The following is a 20,439-nucleotide window of genomic DNA, read 5'->3' on the forward strand; positions in this document are numbered from 1 at the left end:
TTATTGTTCATCTTAAGCCCATATGTATAATATGCTATCAAGAAATGATCTCATCATGTACTAGATCGATCTCTAGTTACGTACGTGTGTCAAACATAGTAGAAGCTGCTAGATGTTTGGTACTAGCAGGCTAGCAGCTAGATAGCTGATGCTTTCTTTTCTAGTTTCTTTGTTAACGTTGTTTTGTTTTTTCTTTTGACGGCTTGAGCACGTACTTCTCTTTTGTTCTCCTCTAGACATCTAATAATTGCTTTGTTCCAAATTACACGCTTTTAGGAAGATCTGGGTCGTAGCGCCGTAGGTCATGAACTCAATTAATACTGAGCTAAATTAATTGTTGGGATTGCTCTTTGCAACATTTTTAACTATATATCCAACGTCCCACACGTACAAATCATCTTCGTCTAAAGCTAATTTATATGTTTTCATGTACACAGACACACCTTATATATATATATACGCGATGTACTAAACTTATATCTGATCACTCGCATCATGTCATGATCATGACTGTTTTGATACGGGGTTATTCATTAACAATTGATTTTTTTTTTTTTAATGAAGAAATATATATATATATATATAGGTACTTGGTGTGGTTAATACAATTCTGGGACTGGGTTTCGTCAATATTGGTATAATACGTACTGTGGTGATCAATGCATGGGATTGAAGGACCGATTGAAGTGCAAAATTAAACATATATGGAGGGTTCCAAGAGCCCCCATCCTCACTAATCGAAGAAAGTTTGCTTTATCCAAAATCCCGTTTAGATATAGAAACGGTTTCATTTCATCAATTTCATCTCTCATTAATATAATTTTTCTAAATTTTCACTCAAAATATAATAAATAATTCAAAATTTTCAAATCACAAAACAATAACAATATTAAAAACTAATATTCTAATAATATTTTATTCAACTTTCAACTTTAATCTAAAATCATAATCTCATCTCATCTCATCTCACTATATATCCAAATGGGACCAAAGTCTATCCTTATCTTTAGGGTCGGGGTTGCCTTAATATATTATACGTACCCTAGGGTACGTATAATATATTAACGATAGAGATATACTTTAGCTAAAGGCGGAACTAAATTCATAAATTGATCATGTGTATATATATAATATAATATAATATAATATTTACGTTAAATTATAAAATAGATTTAACGAATTATAAATGACATTATAACAAATTTACTCTAAACGAACAATATTTAGACTCAAGAAAAAAGGAAAGGACATATATAGTTTCCGATGAAACAATATGATCTTTAATACATATATATACACATGCACTGCATATTTCACTTTTGACGTGATCTATAAAAAAAAAGTTGTTCAGCAAATAAAGCTTCGAACACTTTCCCAAAATTTATAAGGTTCTCATGTGGATCACGCCTCATACTAACCCTTCAATTCATAAAATTAGGGCAACTTAATGGATTTACATACGAACGACTCCAATGGACTGAAAAATGCCCAAAAATGATCAATAAAAATATATATTCAATTAAAAAATAAAGATGAACTCAATTAAGTAGGTAACTAACTTGACTAGGCACATATATATACTTAATCAAGATTAATCATATATATATGCATCATGTTCTATCAAGTCCAAATCCCTACCTTCTCATTTGAATCTTGATTATTCTTACTTTTATTGTTAAATCACCTTTTTTTTTTAATCAAAACTCAAAGTAATAGAAAGAGGTGGACTAATTATTTAACTAATACTTATCTAATATTATTTGCTCTTAGGTGTGACTCAAACTTCTCCTTTTTCCTTAACAAATAGAAGAAAATAATAAAATTAAAAACATCATTTTCATATTATGTTAAATTATTAATGATCTCAAACCTCAAACTTATAATAAAAAGAGAGAGACTTAGGTTAGGTTTGGATTGAGAGTTGAGATGAGGTGAAAGTTTAAAATTAAATAAAATATTATTTTTTAATAATAATATTGTTTTGAAATTTTAAAAAATTGAATTGTGTATTGTGAAAATACTTTAGATGCATGAGATAATGAGATAATTAAGATGAATTGAAAACTACTCTTCATCCAAACTGAGCCTAAAATCATTATTAAAAGTTCATGTCAATCGAGTTGATTAATTTTGAGTTGACTTGGAGAACATATTTTTTATACTGTTGATATGATATGATTTGATTTATAAAAAATTTAAATTTAAAATTTTTCTTATTAACATGAGGGTATATTTTACACATCGATTAATTTATAAATAGAAGTATTTATTAATTTTTTCAGGCGGCTGTTATCTTTCGTGTCTAAATTTGGTGCCTTCTTGGTCAAGAAAATACGAGATTGATGAAATCATTCAGTCGTTCTCATGAGTTGTGTTTAAACAGTACTGGGATGATGGTAGGAATTGTCAATCTTTTTGTTTTTGTTTTTTTAATTTTGTAATTGCGACAAAATTAATAAAAAAATAGAATTAATTTATGTATCAGTCAGAAGTCTCAGCACACTCAATCCATTGAGTGAAAAAAAAATATATATATGAAGTGTGCTGCGACTTTTGATTAATGCCTAGCAAATAGAAAAAATATATATGAAGTGTGCTGCGACTTCCGGCTAATACCCATCAAAGAAAAAAAAAATGTGGGAAAAGTAAACCGGAGAAATGACAACGAGAAAACTTCACGTACAACTGAGAAAAGAGCAGTGAAACGCACCGTTTCCGTGACTTTAATTCTTTAAGGTTACGTTCCAAGAGAAGCTCGAGAGCTGAATCCCCTGAAAGATTCGGCTTCTTTCTGCTCAGACACCATGTGGGCGAGTGCGACGACGGTCTCTTTCCCATGGCCATGTTACGCAATCTCCGCACGTCCTACTAGCCGGAATTCTCTAACGAATTTCACTAACCGCAACTCTTTGAAGCTCAGAGCATCTCTTCTTGAATATCCCCTCGCAAGCAGAATCATGGTTAGAAGTAAAGTCATTTCTCTTCCCATTTTCTTTATGAAAATCTGATTTGTTTATCATCTGGGTTATCTTCCCCAACTTAAAGAACTCTTTTTCTTTTTAGTTTGAGAAGTTACTATTATTCTAATTACTGTTTCGTTCGATTTCTTAGATTTTTGGTTTTGTAATTTTTATCTCTTTTTGGCTCGTCTTCTGTTAGAAATATAATTGATAAGTTTCCTGGATTTATATCATTTGGGTTTTGTTCAATCACTCCTCAAATGCATGAATTCGTGGGTTTTGTTAACGTTTGAGAATTTGTTTTTCTGTTAGTGGCTCTGCTCTTTGAATAAATATTTATGGATAAAGTCGTCGATTTGGGTAAAAGAGAAGAGAAAAATTAGGGGAGCAAAAAGAGAGACCGATGGGAACTGCCGGCATGAGATATTGGTCAGAATCATATTCTAGAAATTTCTGAACATCTCTGATCTCCTTTTTTTTTTTTTTTTTTTTTAATAATAATTTCAGAATAGGAGACCAGTAAGATTTTTTGCTAGAAATGTTACATTAAGAAGTAAAGCATGAATTCCAATTAGATCGTAGACTCACCGTCATGGCCGGGATATGGTCGGAAAGAGGACTTAAAACCAAATCTGTTATAAGGCGTTGACTTGTCATTATGTTAATAAATTTCCTTGGAAGTGCATTTGGAGAGCTAAGGTACCTAGTAAGGTTGCATTTTTCTGCTGGTTGGCGTCCCGTGGAAAGATTTTGAACACGGATGATTTGAGAAAGCGTGGACTAATCGTTGTGGATTGGTGCTTCATGTGTAAGAAAGATGGTGAATTTGTTGATCACTTATTTCTTCATTGCGAGGTGGCTAAGACTTTTTGGGAAGAGGTTTTGGGAAGAGATTTTGGTAGGATGGGTATTGCTTGGGTGATGCCTAAGCAAGTGGTGGATCTCTTGGTTTTTTTTTTTTTTTTTAAATTTTTTATTGGCACTGGGTGTCCAAGAACGTCCTGACTAATCTTGGAGGTGCAAAGGCCCTCGGCAAAGAGTTTCCCGCAAGTGCACCTCAGGTAATTCAAGGAGAAAATTCCCTAATCCGATGGTCCCTAGAAATTGTTTGCAAGTGTGATTCAAACATTGGACATTGGAGGAAGCATACCACCAAAACCAAGGCTTTTACCACTTGAGCCTACCCAAATCTCTTAGCTTGTTGGCAAGGTTTTAAGGGGAATTATCGCATTGTTGCTATTTGGAGGATGATCACTTAAAGTTTGATGTGGTGCTTATGGTTGGAAAGAAACGGGCGGTACTTTGAAGATAGAGAATGTTCGATGGGAGAACTTAAGAGAGTTTTTTTTTAGCACTTTGTGTATTTGGGAGAAGGCTCTTGTTTTGAATAGAGACAATCTTCATGATTTGCTCTTAGCCTATTCTAGTTCGTAGCTTGTATTTAGCTGTCTTCTCTTGTATACTTCCTGTGTACTTGGACTATGCCTATTTACTTGTCAATAAAATTTTCTTATTGCTTATAAAAAAAAAACCAAATCTGTCCCTCTGTATCATTTTAGTTGCAAATCTAGGGTCAAATGGTGTCCAATCTCAGGAATTCAATATTTGACATGCATGTGCGGTGGCAGACACAATATTTGACCATTTGAATGGATCAAAAAAATTCTCGGGGTGCATAGGTTATTGGCAAGGAGTTTTCCACAAATGCACATTTAGTAATTCAAAGGGAAATTCCCCTAGTCCGATGGCTCATAGAAATTGTTTGCACCCAAAGATTTATACCTTAGACCTAGAGAGAGCATACCACCAAGACCAAGGCTCTTACCACTTGAGCCAACCTTAGGAGTTACCTTGGTAGTTTATAGATATCAAGTTCAAAGATCTAGCTGTCAACCTTGTATTTTGCCTCTCCTCTTGTAACAGCCATATTCTGATGTAAAACTGAGGTTCTGTACACTAAAAGTTCTTCATCCTTTGAGCTATTATAATGGTTTTACCTCAATATTTTAGTATGCAGAATATAGTTTAAATTTAAGAAATTGTTGTAAGTGGGATCCTAGTTAACCAAATTGTTGAGGAATAATCTCACATTGGCTGTGGACAAGGTCTTGGGCATGTTTATAAGCAATGAGCAATCCTCTCTTGTAGAACCGGTTTTATGAGATGAGTTAAGCACATGAATTTCTTCATGGTATCAGAGCTTGCCACAGGACGAATGGGGGCCCACACTACTTACCCCGTGACAAGGACAAAAAAAAATACTGGTCTGCACGTGAGGGAAGGCGTTGAGGAATAATCCCACATTGGCTGTAGACAAGGTCTTGGGCATGTTTATAAACAATGAACAATCCTCTCTTGTAGAACCGGTTTTATGAGATGAGTTAGGCACATGAATTAAACACCATTTCAGATAAAAGAGGAAAAAAAGATAAAATAAAATAAACCAAATGGATTATGAATAGCAATAGTTTTGTCATACACAAACTCACATAGTAGATTGCATAGAGCTAATTTATTTTGAAAGAGAGAGAGATATTTTTTTTGATAAGTTAAAGAGAAAGACATATTTTTTATTAGGCATGAATATGCTGGTTGCTGTTCAGGGTTTATGCCTTTATGGAAGATGATCAAATATCCTCCTAGGCATATTTTTCAAGAGGATTCTGAAGGCTTGAGTCAATAAATGGTGGAAAACTGCTAATTAATGATCTCTTTCCTATGTAAGTTTAAGAGAGAGTGATTGAGGAAAGATTACTAGAAAACCAAAGTATTTTTTGCTGAAGTTTTTGATAGATTGGAATTATTATTCAATTTGCTTTGTTCATATAACATATGTACTAGCTTTTTGCATATGCAAAGGGTATTCTATTGCTCTTTTGGAAGGATACCTTTTTTTTTTTTTTATAAGTAAGAGATAAATATTATATATATGAATGAAATAGGCATAACCCATGTATACATGAAGTATACAGAAGAACACCTAAATACATTCTACATGCGATAAATAAAAGACAAGAAATCATGGACATTGCCCCCCTGCAATACAATAGCGGAAAGCCAAGACAATAAAGTATGAAAGAAAAAATTCTTCAACTCAGCCAATGTGCGTTCCTTATTTTCAAAGCAGCGCTCATTCCTTTCCATCCAAATACACCACATGATGCACAACGAAATCATCTTCCACACCGCTACCACTTAATGACAGCCTTGCATCTTCCTCCAACAACCCAATAGATCCACCACCCTCATAGGCATAACCCAAACAACATCAACCTTTTGAAAGATCTCATCCCACACGACCCATGTTACCTCACAATGTAGTAAGAGATGGTCCACTGATTCTCCATTCTTTTTACACATATAACACCAATCCATGACTACACATCCTCTCTTCCTTAAGTTGTTCATGGTCAAGATCTTTCCAGGGGCCGCGCTTCAAACGAAAAAAGGCTACTTTAGAAGGCACCCGAGACCTCCAAATAGTCTTCCAAGGAAACGGAGAATGATCTTGTGTTGTCAAGATATTATAATACGCCTTCACTGTGCATAGCTTGTGATTATCAGACTTCCACTTCAATCTATCTCACTGTGCTATAGGGGTCCCCATAGAATATAGTGAGTTGAACAATTCTGAAACAATAGATAATTCCCAGTCGTGAAAATCCCTACTAAAGAGAATGTTCCACTGATACGAGCCATGAGAAAATGACCACACATCCGCCATTGATGTTTCCCTATTAACTGCAATATGATATAGGGTCGGAAAAGCCCTTTCCAAAGCTTGATCTCCACACCACATGTCCCGCCAAAAACTTATTCGATTGCCTTCACCAACCACAAAATGGATTTGATTTGCAAAGCATGGCCACCCCTTCCTTATAAACTTCCATAACTCAACACCATATCTCCCTTTCACTTCGTTGGAACACCAGCCACCCCTAGCGACACCAATATTTAGTGTCAATAATTTCCTTCCACAATGATCCCTCCTCCAAATAATATCTCAAAAGCCATTTTCCCAATAGAGCTTTATTAAAGGAATAATTTTCTCCTCGTTCTACGACTCTCCTTTTTCTCTCCGTACACTTGCGAAAATACTATGTTTTTCATTTTTGGTGAGTCGTTAATGGCGCAAGAATACTGAAGTGATTTTTGTAAGTTTTAAGATTATGATGGGTCAATATGTTGAAGTGGTGATTGAGTCCAAATGTTTCATCTTGTCAAAACTTAGAGAGGGTGGTGTGCGAGTAACAGAGAGAAGTTGGAAAATAGAGTACTTGGTGGAGCTGGGGTCCTCTTCAATTCAGTGGCTTGTGAAGGTACTGGAGGAATGCTTAAGCAAGGGGAAGAAGGAGGTTTATTCGGCAACACGGAATGGATTCTCCAGTATTATAGCACAACGATGTGTTAACAGGAGAGGGAGATTTCTTGAAATATCAGAGTACAATCAGGGAGGGAGGAGAAATGTCAACTGTATTCCTGAGGGTGAAAACGGAGGGGGATGGAGAAAGATGAGGGAGAAGCTGAGAGAGAAATGTATGGATGGCTCAAAAAGGGATGGTGTGCATGGAGGAGGGGGGCGGAACCTCGGTAGTGGGGCACTGAGACATAAAGATTGGCATATAAGGAGGCTTTGTCCGTGAATATTAACCAGCGGCAGGGTGGTGCGAACTTGCGCGATGGCAGTGGGAACCTGCGTGAAGAAGGTGCGAGAGCTGCAGGTAGAGGACAACGGCCATGGCAGAGGGAAGGAACGCTGCATCCAAATTGTGTGTCGTGCCATGCTTTGTGTCAGGAGATGTGGGAAGTCAGAAAGGATTTGGCGGAAATGCAGGGACAGCTACGTTCATTGCAGAAGGATGTGGCTGTAATAGTGAAGTTTACCGGGTCTTTTAAGACTATGGAGGAGACGGGGGTTTTAAAAGGGAAAGAGAAGGATCATGGGCCGGGTTTCTCTCAGAACAAGGCCCAGCAGAAAACAAAAAAAGGAAAGGGCTGGGCTGTGTGGAGAAAAAAGAGTGGGTCGGCGCGGCCCAAAACCATTCTTAGCAGCCCGCCCGTATTCACTCGGGCTGATGGGGCAGGGCCTTCAAGGCCTTCTGGACAGCAGCTTGTTGGGCCTGGGCAGGCCCAGCCCAGGAATCTTACAGGACTCGGGTCAGAGCAACCCGTATCGTCCTCGAGCCCTAGCAAACTTCTGCCTGAGCTGAGCAGCCTCGGGTTTGTGCCGGATAGCCAACCGACGGCGCTGGGTCAGCCGACGGTTACACAGACAGTGCCGACGGTGGCAGAGGATGTCGCCGATGAAGCGACACAGGTGTTCTGCGCGCAACAGGCGCTGGTGGGTTTTGAAGGATCGTCTTTCTCCGCCACACGTGGGACAGAAACCGCCGATGAAGGGAGGTGGGGGGTTCTCGACTCCGGTGGACCTCTCTGTGAGACATTTGGAGGAGCTTGAGGTGGATGAGGAGGAGAATGATTCGGATGATTTGATGCACTCCGTGGAGGATGAACTTTTCATCCCTGAGGCTTGCGGTTTTGATGAGCTTTCGGTAGGGGATAGTTTTCAGGATAACAGAGTGGGGATTCCAATCCCATTGAACTATTATTTTCCAGACCAAGTCTCAGATTGGGTAATACATAAAGCAAAGGAAATTCAAAATGTGGTAGAGATAGCTTGTGATGGGTTTGAGGAGCAGTTCATAGCCTTGTTAACTGCTATGGAAGCTGGACACCGCCAAAATAAGAAGGGGGAATCGAAGAAAAGCCGGGAATTGAAAAGATTGATGTGGTCGATGAATTCGGAAGGTGGTTCGAGTAGGAATAGGGCAAAAGGGAAGGGGCTGAATATTTCTCAATGAAACCCAAGATTGTTTCTTGGAATGTTCGGGGCCTCAATGTGGTAGAGAAACGTCTTCGGATTAGACATTTAATTCGTGAGTGGAAAGCGGACATTGTGTGCTTACAGGAGACAAAACTGAAAATGATCAGCAGGAAGATTGTGAGGAGTTTATGGAGCAACATATATGTAGACTGGGTTTATTTGGCCTCTTCAGGGGCATCGGGAGGAATGGTGGTGATGTGGGACAAGAGAGTGGTGGAGAAAGTGGAGGAATATATAGGGAGATACTTGATAGCTTGCGCATTTAAATGTGTTTCAGATGGTTTTTCGTGGGCATTTGCAGGCGTGTATGGGCCTAATCTAGATTCAGACAGAAGCATGTTGTGGGATGAGCTTGTAGGGGTGTATAGTTGGTGGGAGCTCCCTTAGTGCATTGGAGGGGATTTCAATGTGGTTCGTTTCCAAAGTGAATGTTCTGGAAGTAGAAGATTGAGACCAGCAAGTTTGGAGTTCTCAGAGTGTATTTTTGACTTGAATTTGATCGACCTTCCACTTGTTGGGGGTGTAGCAACTTGGTCAAATAATCAGACTTGGTCCCGTTTGGACCGTTTCTTAATTTCACCTGAGTTGGAAAGTCATTTTCCTGATATCTGGCAAACACGGTTGGCACGCCTAGCATCAGATCATTGGCCAAATTTGCTTGATTGTGGAGGCATTCGTAGCGGTAAAAGGTATTTTAAGTTTGAGAATATGTGGTTGAAGTCTGAAGGTTTCGTGGATAGGGTCAAACAATGCTGGAGTTCGTATCATCTTGAAGGTACACCTAGCTACATTTTTGCAAGTAAATTGAAAGAGCTAAAAAGAGATCGAAAGGTGTGGAACCAACATACTTTCGGCAATGTAGAAGATAATAAAAATACCAAGTGGGAGGAAATACAAGAGTTAGAAAGACTCCAAGAAGGGAGACCACTTACTGAGGAGGAACAAGTACATAAAACCATGCTGGCTGCAGATCTTGAGAGAATAATTCTACAAGAAGAGATGTCGTGGCGCCAGAAATCAAGAGCCCTTTGGCTAAAGGAAGGGGATCGGAGCACAAAGTTCTTTCATAAAATTGCAAATTCTCATAGAAGAAATAATACCATTAAGATGTTGAAAATTGAAGGGGTCGAGTGTAGAGAAGAAGAAGCAATAAAAGACCATGTGGTAAATTTCTTTGGTGAGCTTCTTACTGAACAGGTGGGGTGGAGGCCTACTTTGAATGGATTGGTTTTTGGTACTATAGAGTTGGAGGAAGTCGAAAGGATGGAAAAGGCTTTCGAAGAGGAAGAGGTCTATGATGTAATAAAGAAAATGGCTAAAAATAAGGCACCCGGTCCTGATGGTTTCTCCATGGGTTTTTACCAAGAATGTTGGGAGGTGATAAAGGGGGATCTCATGAAGGTGTTTCAGGAGCTTTTCTCGATTGGCAAATTTGAGAAAAGCCTCAACACCACTTTCCTTGCTTTAATCCCCAAAAAGGTAGGGGCTTATGAGATTTTCGATTTTCGGCCTATTAATCTAGTGAATGGTACGTACAAGATCATTGCTAAAGTACTCACTAACCGTCTGAGTGGGGTCTTGGGACAAATCGTTACTAAGCCCCAAAATGCCTTTGTGAAGGGTAGACAAATACTTGATGCGGCTCTAATTGCTAATGAATGTCTGGACAGTCGTGTGAAGACTGGTAGTCCAGGGCTTATGTGCAAGCTAGATATGAAGAAGGCATATGATCATGTTAATTGAGATTTCCTTCTACATCTACTGGGTAGGTGCGGATTTGGAGAAAAATGGAGGTCATGGATCAGATAGTGTATTTCTACGGCAAGATTCTCTGTGTTAATCAATAGCAGTCCAGAGGGTTTCTTCCCGAGCTCTCGTGGCTTGAGACAAGGGGATCCATTATGTCCATTACTTTTTGTTATTGTTATAGAGGCACTAAGCAGGATGATCTCAGCCTTAGTGACTAATGGTTATATGAGTGGTTTTCAGATTGGATCGCCGAGTAGGGGTACCACTACCATCTCACATTTACTGTTTGCAGATGATACGCTTATTATGTGTGATGCCAAGTTAGATCAGTTGAGGGCTGTGAGGGCATTGCTGCTTTGTTTTGAAGCAGTGTCTGGTTTAAAAGTGAATTATGATAAATCTGAGTTGGTGCTTATTGGAGAAGTTCAAAATTTGAGAGTATTGGCTGGTACACTGGGTTGTAAGATAGGGTCTCTCCCTATGAACTATTTGGGATTACCTTTGGATATAGCCTCGAGGGCGCTTTCTATTTGGGATACTGTGATTGAAAAAGTAGAGAGAAGATTAGCAGGTTGGAAGAGAATGTATTTGTCAAAAGGGGGCATGATCACGCTTATTAAAAGTACGCTTTCTAATCTACCCACTTATTTTTTATCCTTATTCCCTATACCGGCTAGTGTAGCAGGAATTCTTGAGAAGATACAAAGAGACTTTCTGTGGGGGGGCCTAGGTGAAGAGTTCAAATTCCATTTAGTCAAGTGAAAATTTGTATGTCGTCCTATCTCCAATAGTGGTTTGGGTATTAGAAATTTGAGAATGTTCAATCGGGCACTACTTGGCAAATGGTTGTGGCGGTATATCAAGGAACCGGATGCCTTATGGAAGATTGTGATTGAGAACAAATACGGTGGTCTCGAGGGGGGTTGGTGTACTAGAGATGTTCGAGGGGCCGCTGGAAAGGGACTATGGAAACACATTAGAAGAGGATGGGTGGTTTTCCATCAACATACAAGATTGCAATTGGGTACAGATTCAAAGATCAGGTTTTGGAAGGATGTTTGGTGTACCAATAGTACTCTACAAGACAGGTTTCCTACACTTTTCGTGATTGCAAATGCTAAAGATGCCATGGTGGCGGAGGTAATGGAAGTTGTAGGTAGAAACATCCATTGGAATATCAATTTCTTTAGGGCAGCACATGACTGGGAGATGGGGAGTTTTATAGATTTTTATAGTCTGTTATACTCTTGTCACCCAAATACCCAGCATACAGATGATTTGTGGTGGTGTCCAACAAGGAAAGGGGTTTTCACTGTTAGCTCCTTTTACAAGGTACTCACACAAGTTCCTGACAGACAATTTCCATGGAGAAAGCTCTGGTGCAATAAGGCTCCTCTCAAAGCTTCTTTTTTTGTGTGGACAGCGGCTCTGGGGAAGATTTTTACTACGGATAATCTGAGAAAAAGAAGCATAATTATAGCAGACTGGTGTTGTATGTGTAAAAGAGGGGGTGAATCGGTGGATCATTTACTTTTACATTGCGAGGTAGCCAGGACTATTTGGGATGCGGTGTTTAACAGAATAGATCTAGCATGGGTTATGCCAGAAACTGTGATGGATGCTTTGGCCTGTTGGACCTCAATTCGAGGAGTGAGACAGATTAAAGCGGTTTGGAAGATGATTCCAAACTGTATTATGTGGTGCTTATGGCAGGAGAGCAATGAAAGGATTTTTGAAGACAGTGATCAATAGCGGAGCTAAAAATGTTATTTTTTAGGACCTTTTGTACTTGGGCTCATGCTGTGGACTTTAATGGCATGGAATTTCATGAGTTTCTAGTTTCTAATGTTCCCACCTAGTTAGGATGGGAGCAGTAGAACTTTTCTTTGTAATTGACACTTGTTTGGATGAATATATACTTATTTTACTTATCAAAAAAAAAAAAAAAGTTCTCAAGTTACATACTCTCAATCCCCCATGCACAACTGAGGCACAAACTGTTTTCTAGCTAACCAGATGAAATTTCTTCTCCTCCCTCATGCCTCCCCATAAGAACGCCCTAAATAGTTTCTCCATTCTATTCATCACCCTTGCAGGTATGGGAAACAAAGATAAAAAGTATGTGGGGAGGTTAGTGAGAGTACTCTTAATAAGAGTGAGACGGCCCCCTTTTGATAAATACACCAGTTTCTAACCAGCCAACCTTTTCTCTATCTTCTCTACCACCCCATCCCAAATAACTCTATTATTAAAAGTAGCTCCCAATGGAAGGCCCATATATTTCATTGGGAAAGAAGACATCTTACAATTCAGAAAGCTTGCTAAACTGAGGATATTAGGGGTTGTACCCACAGGAACCATCTTAGACTTGCCAAGGTTCACCTTAAGCCCTGATACTGCTTCAAAGCTAAGTAACAAAGCTCGTAGAGTTTGGATTTGGCTCTTATCTGCTTCGCAAAAGAGTAAAGTATCATCTGCAAAAAGAAGATGTGAGATGATAGTAGGGCCCCCTGAGCCATTACCCACCTGAAAACCAGCTAAAAACCCTCCCCCAACAGCAGCCTGCACCATTCTACTTAGAGCCTCCATAACTATAACAAATAAAAGTGGAGATAGAGGATCTCCCTGTCGCAGTTCACGTGAACTATAAAAAAAACCAGCAAGTGTGCTGTTGACTAGAACTGAGGACTGGGCCGTTGAAATACAATGACGCATTTATGAAATCCACTTAACCCCAAAGCCACTCCTCTCAAGCAGATATAAGAGGAATTCCTAGTTCACATGATCATACGCATTCTCCATGTCAAGCTTGCAAAGAATCATTGAGCCTCTCTCCTAAATTCTGTGGTCCAAGTAGTCATTTGCAATGATTACCGAATCAAGAATTTGTCTCTCTCGAATAAATGCGTTCTGAGACTTAGAAATAATATGCTCCAACACCGGGCTAAGCCGGTTGGCAAGGACCTTCGCAATAATCTTATACACGCTACTAACCAGGCTTATTGGACGAAAGTCCTCAATAGTCGAAGCCTCATGTTTCTTAGGAATGAGAGCAATAAAGGTCGCATTAAGAGATTTTTCAAACTTTTGAAAAGAGTGAAATTCACTAAAAACCTGCATTACATCATCTTTCACAATATCTTAGCAAGTTTGAAAGAAGTCTATTGAGAAACCATCCGGACCCGGTGCTTTATCCTTAGCCATACCAGAGATGACCTTGTAAATCTCTTCTTCAGTAAAAGGTCTCTCTAGAACACTCGCTCTCTGCGAGTCAATTGCCTCAAAAGGCAAGGTATCAAGCTTCGGCCTCCAAGAAGCCGATTCTGTGAGAAGGGTCTCATAATAGTGTACTATGTGATTTTCTAACTTGGGAGGAGAAGAAATCACCTGAGAGCCTAACTGGAGCGACTCAATAGCGTTGTTACGCCGATGTGAATTAGCCACTTTCATACGATGTGAATTAGCCACTTTATGAAAAAACTTAGTGCATCTATCTCCTTTCAACCAAAGGGCCTTGGATTTTTGATGCCATGAAGTCTCCTCTGACAACATAACTCTTTCCAAGTTTGTCATAACTATGCCCTTCCTTAAAACCACCTCCTCCGAGGTATCTCTCAATAATTATTTGCCCTCTAACTCTTGCAATTCCTCCAATAGTGTAGACTTTTGATTGTCAATGTGACCAAAAATTCCAGGTTTCACTTCTTGAGGTCTTGTTTCAACGCCTTTAACTTGCCTGCAAGAATGAAACTTGGAGTACCAATGAATTGATATGATGACCAACAAGCACTCGCCATCTCTACAAACCCATTCGCTGATAGCCACATGTTTTCGAACTTAAAATACCGGCGACCCCTGTGAATACCCCCCACAATCTAAAAGAATAGGGAAGTGATTTGAGCTGACTCGAGTTAACCGTTTCTGGCTTACTTCTGGATAGTGGGCTTCCTACGAAGGAGAGACAAGGAATCTATCCAATTTCGACCAAACCCTCCCATTTGACCAAGGGTACTCTCCCCCTACCAAGGGAAGATCCATGAGATCCAAATCAAATATAAACTCGAAAAATTCCTCCATAGCCACAGAATTTTGATAATGCCTTGATCTTTCGCTAGGGAAGTGAGTAATGTTAAAATCACCCCCTAAGCACCACGGCACTTCCCATAGTGAGTATAGGCCAGCCAACTCCTCCCATAACATTCTTCTGTTCCTGTCCACGTTAGGACCATAGGAATCTGCAAATGCCCATTCCCATCCATCAACCACATTCTTAAACAAAGTCGCCACCGAGAAATCTCCAATACACTCCTCAATAGCCTCTACCACTCTTTTATCCCACATTAGTAATACTCCACTTGAAGCTCCCAAAGAAGCCAAATAAGCCCAATCCACATACGAGCACCCCCATAAACTTCGCACAATTCTTCTATCAATGAATTGCAACTTTGTTTCTTGAAAAAAAAACCACATCCCCCTTCCACATCCACAATAAAGACTTGATATGAAGGCGTTTATTGCGATCATTGAGCCCCCGTACATTCCATGATAAAATCTTAGGCTTCGTAAAAACCTAGATTGCCCCTCCATTTCGATCTATCCCTTCCTCCACTCCCTTCCTTCACATCATAGTTAATGGAACAAGTTAGCCGTCTAAGTTCCCTATCCTGCTTTGAAGCTGATTTCGAGTGGCTAGCTTCGAGTGCTACAAGAAAGGCCTTGAATTGTTCTTCATAATCTCCAAAAGAAACCCCAATAACCGCTTGAATCTCCTCTACCTTCTTAAAAATCCAATTAGATGGATAACTCCCATACTTAGAGCTGGGAGGGAGTGTACATTGAGGAGTTAAAAATGTCCCCTCCTCACTAGGACTATCAGGGGCAAATAAGGCCAATTCTGAGCTAGAAACTAAGTCTGGTTCACCACTGGGTTTGACCAAATTTAATTGGTTCACTACTAGTACATCACATAATAAACCTAGTTTCTTTACCTCCCCAAGCTTATTCCCATTAATACACTCCAACTCTGGTGGTAAAAAACCCAATGGAGACCCCTGTAACGACAACCCACACTCCGACATGTTTGACTGCATCTGCAACGCATTTGGGCCTCCCACCACCACACGCGACTGGGTTTGAGCAGTCGACAGCCCACGCAACGGCGATGGGAGATCAAAACTCAAAAAACCATTCTCTGCTGACGCCTCAAACAACTGGCCATCCACTGTACCGGTGAATAGTGACTGCGCAGACTCACCATGGTGGTCGACCATGACCCGGTGGGAGTTTCTGTGTTGGAGTGGGGTCCGGCGAGACTCTTATCGGCATCGCAAGAGGAAGGCACCCCGCCTGGACCGAAATATCGGTCTAGGCCTGAGACTTCTGCTTCGCCCGATTCGTCACTTGCCAAACCTTCTTTGGGCCTTGCCCTTGGCCCAGCCCAGGGCCATTGACCAACTCAGCCTGCCCAGAATCATGGCCCAAGTCCATCTGCATTACTTCTTTCCCTTTAACGCAACGTTTAAGGCAGAGTTTATCTTCCAATAGAATCCCAACTTTTTCCTCCATATTAGCCAACGCCTGTAGCAATTTATCCTCATTTAGCTCCAATAACACACTGCCAACTCCCTCGTTTCTACGCACGATCTCTGAGAAGGACACTTCTGGCACCACTGCACTCACGCGAGGCAGTACCTTCTGCACCACCTCACTGTAGGACAGAGGACCATCAACCGTCGACGATGGAGCACCACCATCTCCCTTACCTTTCGACTTGCTTGCCTAGGGAGACCATAGAACACAACCCCTGTTTCTCCCCCTCAAGGCAAAGGGGGAAAAAGTAAGCTCTTTAATGGTGTCTCCAAATTTTTTCCACCCCTCACCCTTCCTCCCTTCCGGTACCACTATCATACCCCTCCTCTTATCATGCCCAAACTTCGAAAGGGAGAAGAAACTACCATTGTGGTTGCACCCCCCCCCTGCACCATTAACACAAAGTTTCCTTTTCTACGTGTTCTTAGAAACTCAAGAAAACCCAAAGATGCAGCACATTCCCTCACCATAAAGCCCAACCACCCCAAAGTTTCATGATCCAAGGAGATATATTTCACCACACGACGACTACTCTCAGTGATACTCCACCACTTATCATTCTCCTTCCTAAATGTAAATAACTTCTGTTCAATGAATACATCTCTACACATTCCCATCGAAACCAACAAAAAACACCAACACAATAATCACCAAAGTGGACTACACATCAAATTGGACTACATGCTAATCACCACCAAAAAATATTGCCATTGACAACCCACCTCCAAAAGCAAAAACCAAAGAAACGAAAAGTGTACGGAGAGAAAAGTTCATCCACCACAAACTCAAGCCTAACTGTCTTGGTATTGCCAAATTATGAACACCCTTTGAAAGGATACTACTTCATTCATCACATATGAATCTTTGTGTGATACTCCATACTGACTGATAAGTGTAGGTGGTGTATGGGATCCCACATTGTTTGGGAGGGAGAAATTCTTGCTCTTTATAATAATTTCAATGGGACTCTAGTTGTACCATTGACTAGTCCTTTTGGAGTATGGCCTAGATGTGGCTTGGGTCTTTCTTTGGGGCGTTACACACACACACACACACACACACTCTCTCTCTCTCTCTCTTTTTGGATTTACCAGTTTGCCCTTTTTTCAATCGGGTTTAAATACTAGGTTTTGTTTTCTTGTCAAAGGATTTCGGCAATAATTTTCCTTTTTCTATTACTTCTAACAAAATCCTTTTCCATTACGTAGGTTGGACAAGTTTGCCTTTTTTTCTCAGTTTTGTCATGGATTTTTTTTCTTTGTTGTTTCCTGTGAAATTTAAAATCCTTTTGCTCTCCCATTCTTAGTAATTTACTCTCAATTTGGTAAAAAATCCATACATTCCATACTCCACGAAGACAAATGAGTGGGACAAGGAAAGAAAAAAAATTGAGGTCTCATATGTTTCTCATTGGTTTTGGGAGAAGTTCTGATTTGCAATAGCAACGAGATCATCTAGTGAGACGACATGATTATAGCAATGGCATGATATAGTGAGACAACATGATCATTGCAACCATGTCATTTAGTGATACACCATGATCATGTTCACATTCATCTGGCTTGCTCATCTTTCCTCTTTAAATAAAAAATTGTAAAGATGTCAATATCTGTCACTTCATGCTCAGTCGCAGCATCGTGCTAAAATTAATTTTCCAGTATTAATGGAGCTGGACAGGACCTAATAGGCCAAAATCACGACTTTAGGGTTGACATGCTCATTGCTCAGTGACCTTTCAGCGACCAAATGGACAACAAAACTTAAGTTGGAGCGACCAATATACGACCAATATACTATTCATCCTTCCTTTGATTACAAAGATGTATATTTTATGTGATATGTTAATTAATCCCTTACGGTGCTTTTACTACTGTTAGAGGTTTTTGTCAGACTCATCTCGAACCCTTTGTTCATGTGACTACCTTCTCACAAGTTCTAGTTGTAATATATTACAATGCAGATTTGCCATATTCAGCGGACGAAAGGAGTTTGCAAAAGGAGTTTTCTAATTTCGGTCAGATAGCTGATGGTAAATCGTCTTAGGAATTCGGTATATAAAATATATCTTTTATATTTTCTGCCCTTATTTGTTCCATTATGATACTGTATTTATCATTTCTACAGTGAAGCTGGTTAAGAATGAAGCCACAAACAGGTCAAAAGGGTATGCATTTATTCAGTATACTTGTCAGGAAGATGCCATGCTAGCCCTAGAAAATATGGATTACAAGGTTCTACTTTGCCTCCTCTTGTTTTCAGGATATATTGATCTCAAACTGATAAACATGAAATGAGACGTGTTCTATCACTCAAGAGACTCATGTTATCTTTTTATCAGAACTTTGATGGCAGGGTCATTTATGTAGAGCTGGCAAAGCCTGGGGGTGGCACCTTTGGACGATCCCCAATAACCTCTGGACCACCAAAGGTGCGGCGGTTGCAGGAACAAAATGAGGTGCCAGATTGCTGGTACTAATCAATTTGCTTTAGAATAAATCAAGGATATAGCGGAGGTGACGAAATAGAATGGAGTTACAATGTAGCATTAACACTCTCGAGTAGATTGATCCAATATGATCAAACACTAGGCATATTATAATTTACACCATTAATGGTTTTCATTTCCTTGAATGGCTAAATGTTTTGGGCTAAAAATGTCTCAATTCAGGCAACATTCAATTTTATTCTTCAGAAGAAACACTGTCAATCCTTTTACTTTATATTTGTTTTGAGCTCATTTTGTGCTGAGAATTGCAGCACTTGGAAATTTACTTATTCTGGGTTATAAATGTTTCAGCACATTGTGTTTTGTCTGTGCTTCAATATGTAGGGCTTTTGATACGGCTTATTCATCCCAGCCACTTGTGTAAATCAAGCAGAAGAGAATAGGTTAGAATATTCAAGAGAATAGGTTGGAATATTCTGTCAATCAGCGTTGGATTGTTTTGTTTGCAAATGAGCAATGGTTGTCTGTAGTTGGTCCAAAGTGGTTGATGCACCTTCTAATTTACTCGGAAAAGAAAAGCAACAAAAAAACAAAGACCTTCTTTGCTTTGTCCTGTGCTCTCCATTATCTAATGAATATCTATGCACTATCAAGTGTTGGATTGTCTTTTCCCTCAACTTTGGACTTTTAAATCAGTATTTTTTGTTTTTATAATAGCCAATTAATTTAAAATCTTCCTAATTATATGATTGCTATATATACTGATGGTAACGCCCAAATGGCCCTTGTGAATTGAGTTCTGAGAACACTTAAGGGCATGTTTGGATGTTTAGAATATTTCAAAAGAGAAATTCTATTTGCAGTCCCCACTTAGGGACTGCATGTGCAGGCCCTTTATTAAATGAGAAAAATCATCATTTCAGAAGGGATAGTTTTGTAATTTTTTAAAAAATTAAAGATAAAATTGCCTAGGCTTGTATTGCAGTCCCCAAATGGGAACTGTATCTAGCATTACTCATTTCAAAATTGTGTGAATACTATTGAAATGATTTGAGTGGAGCTAATGTTTTATTGGATTTTGTAAATAGAGAGAGAAAAAACTTTTAGAAACAAAATTACTATTAATTTTAAGAATTATCATATTTGCCAAACATGTGATCTTTTTATATTGGCTTAATTGCGTGGAAGTCTTTCACCCTGTTAATGCGTGATGCGTCGAAAAGCAGGCTTCGAAATAGTTGACAGGACGGTTCTAGAACTTTTAATGAGAGGTTGCTTGCTTGCTTGCTTGCCAAGTACGAGGTCATGGTTGTCGAAGGCACGAGACTGCTTCGACTGATACTTGAATGCATTGTTTTGGCTCAAACTTGCAATGATCAAGGATGTGTTTTTAAGCGGCACGACACAATTTTCTGTTCGACTTCTGCAAGCATACGCGAAAGCATATTTAGCAGCAGCAAATTATACAAAGTGTTTTTGGGAATTAACTACGAAACTTGCACAGTACTCATTAAATGATCTTCAGATCAGACTGAATCAATAATTTCCATTAATACCTTTTTCAATGGTTGTTAGAGTGAAAGAGTTCTACAGTGAGCCTGATGGAGTCTCCGGTTTCTTAATTTTCATGCCACCATCTAACTGTTATAAATGATAAAGAGAAAAAAAAATAGAGAAAAATGAAATGAATCACATATAAACATAAGATTTATGTGGTTCAACAAATTACTTACGTCCAGTGTTCACAGAGCTGCATGCAAAGGATTTGATTCAAATGAAAGATTAAGGATACAGTGCGACTGTACATGAAT

General features: G+C 39.4%; 1 protein-coding gene across 1 annotated transcript; it reads left to right on the top strand.

The window, feature by feature from the left end:
- The first annotated feature begins 2,725 nt into the window (after positions 1-2,725).
- LOC109006369 (glycine-rich RNA-binding protein 4, mitochondrial) lies at positions 2,726-18,978 on the top strand. Its single transcript, XM_018985641.2, has 4 exons — positions 2,726-2,967; positions 18,143-18,211; positions 18,307-18,413; positions 18,521-18,978. The coding sequence occupies exons 1-4, from the start codon at positions 2,805-2,807 to the stop codon at positions 18,656-18,658; spliced, it is 477 nt and encodes a 158-aa protein (XP_018841186.1). The 5' UTR covers positions 2,726-2,804; the 3' UTR covers positions 18,659-18,978.
- Positions 18,979-20,439: the final 1,461 nt, after the last annotated feature.

The sequence above is a fragment of the Juglans regia genome, chromosome 4, assembly GCF_001411555.2.
Source record: "Juglans regia cultivar Chandler chromosome 4, Walnut 2.0, whole genome shotgun sequence".
NCBI classification, from domain to species: Eukaryota; Viridiplantae; Streptophyta; class Magnoliopsida; order Fagales; family Juglandaceae; genus Juglans; species Juglans regia.

Coding starts and splice junctions, on each gene's coding strand:
- LOC109006369 (XM_018985641.2), top strand. CDS start 2,805: ATGTGGGCGAGTGCGACGACGGTCTCTTTCCCATGGCCATGTTACGCA. Junction 18,212..18,306: donor TTTCGGTCAGATAGCTGATG/GTAAATCGTCTT, acceptor TCATTTCTACAG/TGAAGCTGGTTAAGAATGAA. Junction 18,414..18,520: donor TAGAAAATATGGATTACAAG/GTTCTACTTTGC, acceptor TCTTTTTATCAG/AACTTTGATGGCAGGGTCAT.